Source organism: Sinocyclocheilus grahami, unplaced genomic scaffold (assembly GCF_001515645.1).
Source record: "Sinocyclocheilus grahami isolate Dianchi unplaced genomic scaffold, SAMN03320097.WGS_v1.1 scaffold715.1, whole genome shotgun sequence".
Taxonomy (NCBI): domain Eukaryota; kingdom Metazoa; phylum Chordata; class Actinopteri; order Cypriniformes; family Cyprinidae; genus Sinocyclocheilus; species Sinocyclocheilus grahami.
Window position 1 is genome coordinate 218,825 of NW_015505894.1, and position 7,992 is coordinate 226,816.

The 7,992-nt window shown below is 38.4% G+C and overlaps 2 protein-coding genes across 2 annotated transcripts; both read left to right on the top strand.

Moving 5' to 3' along the window:
* The first annotated feature begins 1,120 nt into the window (after window positions 1-1,120).
* On the top strand, window positions 1,121-2,017 carry LOC107560217 (C-X-C chemokine receptor type 2-like). The gene has a single exon (XM_016244333.1). The coding sequence runs from the start codon at window positions 1,121-1,123 to the stop codon at window positions 2,015-2,017; it is 897 nt and encodes a 298-aa protein (XP_016099819.1).
* Window positions 2,018-6,831: 4,814 nt separating this feature from the next.
* LOC107560218 (C-X-C chemokine receptor type 2-like) lies at window positions 6,832-7,728 on the top strand. The gene has a single exon (XM_016244335.1). It carries the CDS (start codon window positions 6,832-6,834, stop codon window positions 7,726-7,728), a length of 897 nt encoding a protein of 298 aa, XP_016099821.1.
* Window positions 7,729-7,992: the final 264 nt, after the last annotated feature.

Below are 7,992 nucleotides of genomic sequence, written 5' to 3' on the forward strand. Positions count from 1 at the left end.
ATTTGCGTGGGCAGATTACAAAGTCAAGTCAAAGACACGAATAGATGTGAATTTGTGCCGGGCAACGTGAATGACTCGAATTGGCGAACGCGATTGCTGCAAACACACTCAACTTCCACACAAGTTGAAAAATTTCAACTTGAGTGGGAAATTTGCATGATGCATTGTCACGCAAGCCAATCAGAGAAGAGAATATTGACATGTCCGTGTCCGGTTTGACACATCCAGTTGTATGGAGGACAGCATTATTGCAGCCATCTGTGGGCACCCCAAGATTTATGACACACTTTTTATTCATACAGAGCAGACAAAAAAGGAGACCACAGAGAAAAGTAAGCGAGGAAGTTGGACTACCTGTTAAGCAATGATTACTTGATTCTAGCTATGAGTTTTAAAGAAATGTTGTTGTTGATGTACGTGAAGACACTGCTCATCATGTGAGTGACGCGAAAAACATCCCGTGACAATATAGAGCGAGTAGCGCGACGCGAATAATCACTTAGTTTTTGGTATGCACACACCATAAGGGTCTCTGACTGGCCATTGCATTCCTAAGCGTGTGATTGGTTATAAGGCTCAACGCTGCAAAAAAAACAAACTATGTATAAAAAGCAATCTGAAGCAGTGTGAGCAAATCAAAATGTAATTCCGTGAATAGACACTTTGCATTAATTTTCACATTTAATTTTAATCACAACAGCCATAATCGATTGTTTAACTGTGCAGGGGCAATTTTTTCCCCTTTATTCTGAATTTGTGAGAAAGTTTTGTTCATTTTGGTGTAATTTTTTCAACAAGAGTCGGTCTTCAAAAAGCCTTTATGCAAAAGGTACATCTTGAAAAAGGGGGCGGGGGGCTGTCTTATATTCAGAACAATACGGTAACTTTTTGTCTAGATAAAAGTCAAAAAATGTTGACAGATGCGGCAGCTAGGCCTCTGTGCACCCTCGCAAATACACATTATTGCATTTCATTTTTAGATGTTAAAGAAAGAAGGATGTGAAACTTACAAACCACATTCATGCACTTTATACATCCAGACTGAGAGTAAAACTGGTCCTCTTCCTTAAGCTATTGCTAGGCAAATCTTCATATTCACATCAGCAACTGGCAGATGACCATGGAATACCAGAACATTTCTAACAGCTCTCTGTTTGCCCGTACCTCAGTGGAGGAGCTTGTATCCAGCACTGTTCTGGGATTGTGCTGTGCTCTGGGTGTACCAGGTAATATAGCGGTGCTGGTTATGCTCACCCAACATTTAAAGGAGGGCAGTTTTACCCCAAAACTGATGCTGAGTCTGGCTGTCTCGGATCTACTGAGTCTGATTTCTCTGCCTGTGTGGATCTATGCCCTCCTGAACGGCTGGGTTTTTGGCCATGGTCTGTGTAAGCTATTTTCCTATGTAGTCTACTGGAGCCTCTACAGTAGTGTGCTTTCTGTCACCTTGTTGAGTGTGCAAAGGTACCTGCAGGTGCTGTATCCACAGCGATGGGCGAAGCTTGGACAGAAGGGCCAAAAGGGGCTGATTTTTGGGATATGGACATCAAGTGGAGCTCTGGGTTCTTATGCTCTTTATTTCCGAAATGTGAAGAAGAAGAAGGACAGGCTTTTACACTGTTATCAGGATTACACAAATAAACAAGAACAATTAGCTGTCTTACTTGTAGAGACTCTAGTGATGTTTGTTGTGCCTCTCTTCAGCCTGTTGTTCTTCTACCTTAGACTTCATCAACGGATAAGTCAGTCAGCTTCCTTCAAAAGCCACAGGCTGACAAAACTGTCTGTCAGAATCGTAGTGGCCTTCTTCATATTCAGCACCCCCTGTATGATCAACAACTTGGTCTTAATGGCAGTGTCATGGGAATCAGATGTCAGCAACAATGTAACCGGGGCTCTTTTCTTCATCAACAGTTGCGTGAACCCCTTTCTTTACGCCTTCTCGGCTCGAACGCTGCAATGCAGAAGAAAACAGCATTCAGATGAGCCACAACAACATCAGGATGAAACTGAGTAAACACACTCTGACTAAAAATTTGCACTTCTAGTAGTGTTTTATGTTTCAGTTTTTTTTAAGTGTGTTCTTGTGTTATTTTTAATCTTATTGTATCTAAAGGGAAGTGCATACAAAGCGTTTCATCACTCATTTCCTCAACTTGTGTCTCCTCAATTTGAATACTTTATTCCTTCACTTTAAAAGTACATTGAGCTCTACTTTTTACAGGCTTTTCTTACAGTGTAACTTGTGTACTAATATAGCTTATACTTTGAACTTAACATTGTGTATAAATATTGGCTGTTATAACAAATTGTTCAAGATTTTCCTAATTTCTAAGTGTTGTGGCATTTGTGGAAAAAAGTTTAGAAAATGTATTTTCTTGCAAGAAAAAGGTCAACATTCATATAGTCATTCAGGGTTTGCTGCAGATTACGACAAAAAGGAAAACACCCCAACAAATCAATGCATATTCAGCATATGTGTCCATTTAAGGTTATTCAACAATGTCCCCTAGATGTGTTTCTAAATATTTAATGCAAATTATTTTCTAAGAGGCTAGGACATCTAAGAAGCTAAAATAACATTTTCAGTCTCACGCTGATTTCCTGTTATCTCTCAGCTCATGAAAACTAAAGCATACTGATGAGGCATCTAGATAAGAAAATAACACTCTTTGGTAGAGTAAATCAAATAAAGCTAATAATGATGATAATAATAATTCAGATAAAAATAAAATTTCCTCCACAGTAAGTCACTTTCTAAAAAAAAAAATCTGTTAAATGTATAAAAAAAAGTTTAAATACTTTTTTTCTGTAGCAACAAAAAACAAACAAAAAAACAAAACAAACATACATTCAGACAAAAGTCAACTATAGTAATCAAGGTATATTTTAACTAGAAATGACATTCTGCATTTTTATTTTTGTAAGGTTGGGGTCAGTTGTCTTATTTATTGGGGAAAGTTGTTGCATTCGTTTTAAATATATAATATATACATTCCATTATTTACAATAGACTATGTGCTGGTCATAAAAAACAGTTTGATAATTCTTTATCTTTTACATTGCGGTTTAAATTCTGCTGAAAAACACAATGGTTTCCTGTGTGACAACATGCACCACTACCGAGTAACCTCTGAGTCAGTGGCAGATACAGAAAATAGTGGTGGTTAGCTTTATTCACATTATCTGGGTTAATTTGAGAGGGGAGCGGGGGTGTAATTATGCCTTGTTGAAAATAAAATTTCATATATTCTATTTTTCCATATTCTTTGCTAATGACATGATAATGAAATGTGAGAACATATGGCATGGTGGCTCCTTCCATATTTCATACTCCTCTGCCATTTTGGAGTTTATGCACAATACGCAGACATATGCCATCATTCCATAATATAAGGCCAAGCTACCACTACATACAGGAAATAAGTATAAAAGACCTGAGTTGTTGTTAAAATCTTCTTAAACTCTTATTGTCAAGTCAAGTCTGAAGTGACTATTGCAACTTGAGACACTAATTCAAGTACCCATCTCTGCTTAAGATCGTAGAAACACATAAGAACTTTCAGAACACTCAAATACACGTTCCTCTATGTGGCATGAGGGGAAAACTTCCAGTAATTCCAGACTCCATACTAATTATTCATATTTGTGAAAACCGTGAATAACATAGTGGTGCAAGAGACACACTTTTTTTTCTTTTGAAAAGCTAATTATATGTTTTATTTCCATAGATTAATGACGCTTATTGGGGGCCAATGGCCATATCAAAATCCACACTGGTCATTACAAGCAGGGTGATGAAGGAGGCTTCATTTTTAAGCCTTACCAAATATTTTGAAGAACTACGAGGTAGAGCCGCAGACTGGAAGCAGCCTTGGAAGTGAAGTCAGCCAAGAAGAATGCATGAGATCTGGAGGTCCACCACATGAAAAGATCTCCCAGGGTTTACTGGAGAACTTTTCCCTGAAGACAGCCTCCTACAGTTTTAAGATGCTGACACAAAACTTGCCAACAAACTATAACATCTCTTATTTCACACAGATGAATGGACTACAGACAATCTTTTTGTCACTAAAGAATAATAAAATAAATTGATAAAACAGTCACATAATCTCACACAAACATATTCTTCATATTTTAGGCTGCTATTTGTATCTGACAAAGTTCCATATGTAGGTGAATTACAGGAAAGGGCATGATTACAGAACACACATTTTCCATCAAACATACAAATGCTGCCGTCAGACATTTTAAAGCAGCCATCAAAGGCATGGAAACCTCCATGTGGGAAAAGGCTTAGCAAACCCAGTCACTCTCAGCATGACTCCTTCAGCACAGAGCCATGTTCTCTCAGCAGGCAGATCTATTCTCTTCCGGGAGAAATGCCCATATAAGGAGTTCCACCCTCGTCTACGTCATGAAGAGCCACGATCGAAAAAAACTCCCCGAAACTTGTACGAACCCGGAAGAACGGTTTTTAGCACAGAAATACTCCGTCATACGTCCAAATAGTTTTTTGAAACTTTGTCCATGCTTAGCATGAGAATCCAACTCTTTAACAGTGTAAACAACTCTGAATGCATGAAACAACATTGTTCTCCCCCTTTAAAGAGAAACAATAATAATGCTTGGAATAGCCAGGACAATTTTTAATATAACTCCGATTGGATTCGTCTGAAAGAACAAAGTCATATACACCTAGGATGGCTCGAGGGTGAGTAAAACAAATTTTTAATTTTTGGGTGAACTAACCCTTTAATATCATTTATAACCTACCACCCAGAAATTATATGAGTAGATTGAGGAGAGACATCCGAAATTTGGCTTCAGAGGGGACAAGATAGCAAAATAAAATTTCACCAATTTATAAATAAAAAGAACCACAAGGCTTAGAACCCAGATGCGCATACATGCACATGTATGTGTCGTGATGCTGTTGTGAGCATGCGAAGAAGTCGGACACAGAAGAGAAGAAATTGTTTGGACATGGACTATTTTAACAGTGTCCTTACTACCTGGGCCTTGAACATGGTAGTTCTGTTGCTGTCTATGGAGAGTCAGAAAGCTCTCGGATTTCATCAAAAATATCTCAATTCGTGTTTCGAAGTTGAAAGATGTCTTACAGGTTTGGAACAATATGAGGGTGAGTAATTAATGACAGAATTTTTGAGTGAACTATCCCTTTAAATTTAAACTAATTACTTAAAACAATCAAAATATTTTTAACTGTTGTTAATAACAATTGACTGTTTAAAATTGTATCTAAATTATACATTTTAAAACAGGAGCTAATAGGACTGTTATACTATGACAAAAATCTTTATTGTTGATTATTGCTCAATATTGTAATAATGATTATTAATGTTGATCAATAGAATACATATAAAACTTGTCTGCGTTTTGGGGAAATGGCTTGTCATATATTCTGGCTCTGGCTTCAGAGACAAACATGTCTCTGATCCATAATGCTATTCTAGTCTAGCACAAGTTATTCATTATTACAACTAATTATAACTCCTGTCATAATCACTACAAAATAAATTTTTTATTTACATTGTATCTGCACTGTGTTGTTTATAATTAGGGAATTCAGGAGGACAATAAATTTAATCAGTGACTGTGCAGACTCAACAATTCCAGAGTTTTCTGACTGGCGCGTTTTCAGCACTGACTAATCTAACGGTGTGAGCACACCAAAAGCAAATTTAATTATTTGCGTGGGCAGATTACAAAGTCAAGTCAAAGACACGAATAGATGTGAATTTGTGCCGGGCAACGTGAATGACTCGAATTGGCGAACGCGATTGCTGCAAACACACTCAACTTCCACACAAGTTGAAAAATTTCAACTTGAGTGGGAAATTTGCATGATGCATTGTCACGCAAGCCAATCAGAGAAGAGAATATTGACATGTCCGTGTCCGGTTTGACACATCCAGTTGTATGGAGGACAGCATTATTGCAGCCATCTGTGGGCACCCCAAGATTTATGACACACTTTTTATTCATACAGAGCAGACAAAAAAGGAGACCACAGAGAAAAGTAAGCGAGGAAGTTGGACTACCTGTTAAGCAATGATTACTTGATTCTAGCTATGAGTTTTAAAGAAATGTTGTTGTTGATGTACGTGAAGACACTGCTCATCATGTGAGTGACGCGAAAAACATCCCGTGACAATATAGAGCGAGTAGCGCGACGCGAATAATCACTTAGTTTTTGGTATGCACACACCATAAGGGTCTCTGACTGGCCATTGCATTCCTAAGCGTGTGATTGGTTATAAGGCTCAACGCTGCAAAAAAAACAAACTATGTATAAAAAGCAATCTGAAGCAGTGTGAGCAAATCAAAATGTAATTCCGTGAATAGACACTTTGCATTAATTTTCACATTTAATTTTAATCACAACAGCCATAATCGATTGTTTAACTGTGCAGGGGCAATTTTTTCCCCTTTATTCTGAATTTGTGAGAAAGTTTTGTTCATTTTGGTGTAATTTTTTCAACAAGAGTCGGTCTTCAAAAAGCCTTTATGCAAAAGGTACATCTTGAAAAAGGGGGCGGGGGGCTGTCTTATATTCAGAACAATACGGTAACTTTTTGTCTAGATAAAAGTCAAAAAATGTTGACAGATGCGGCAGCTAGGCCTCTGTGCACCCTCGCAAATACACATTATTGCATTTCATTTTTAGATGTTAAAGAAAGAAGGATGTGAAACTTACAAACCACATTCATGCACTTTATACATCCAGACTGAGAGTAAAACTGGTCCTCTTCCTTAAGCTATTGCTAGGCAAATCTTCATATTCACATCAGCAACTGGCAGATGACCATGGAATACCAGAACATTTCTAACAGCTCTCTGTTTGCCCGTACCTCAGTGGAGGAGCTTGTATCCAGCACTGTTCTGGGATTGTGCTGTGCTCTGGGTGTACCAGGTAATATAGCGGTGCTGGTTATGCTCACCCAACATTTAAAGGAGGGCAGTTTTACCCCAAAACTGATGCTGAGTCTGGCTGTCTCGGATCTACTGAGTCTGATTTCTCTGCCTGTGTGGATCTATGCCCTCCTGAACGGCTGGGTTTTTGGCCATGGTCTGTGTAAGCTATTTTCCTATGTAGTCTACTGGAGCCTCTACAGTAGTGTGCTTTCTGTCACCTTGTTGAGTGTGCAAAGGTACCTGCAGGTGCTGTATCCACAGCGATGGGCGAAGCTTGGACAGAAGGGCCAAAAGGGGCTGATTTTTGGGATATGGACATCAAGTGGAGCTCTGGGTTCTTATGCTCTTTATTTCCGAAACGTGAAGCAGGAGGAGGACAGGCTTCTAGAGTGTCATCAGGATTATAGAAATAATCAAGAAAAACTAGTTGTCTTACTTGTAGAGACTCTAGTGATGTTTGTTGTGCCTCTCTTCAGCCTGTTGTTCTTCTACCTTAGACTTCATCAACGGATAAGTCAGTCAGCTTTCTTCAAAAGCCACAGGCTGACAAAACTGTCTGTCAGAATCGTAGTGGCCTTCTTCATATTCAGCACCCCCTGTATGATCAACAACTTGGTCTTAATGGCAGTGTCATGGGAATCAGATGTCAGCAACAATGTAACCGGGGCTCTTTTCTTCATCAACAGTTGCGTGAACCCCTTTCTTTACGCCTTCTCGGCTCGAACGCTGCAATGCAGAAGAAAACAGCATTCAGATGAGCCACAACAACATCAGGATGAAACTGAGTAAACACACTCTGACTAAAAATTTGCACTTCTAGTAGTGTTTTATGTTTCAGTTTTTTTTAAGTGTGTTCTTGTGTTATTTTTAATCTTATTGTATCTAAAGGGAAGTGCATACAAAGCGTTTCATCACTCATTTCCTCAACTTGTGTCTCCTCAATTTGAATACTTTATTCCTTCACTTTAAAAGTACATTGAGCTCTACTTTTTACAGGCTTTTCTTACAGTGTAACTTGTGTACTAATATAGCTTATACTTTGAACTTAACATT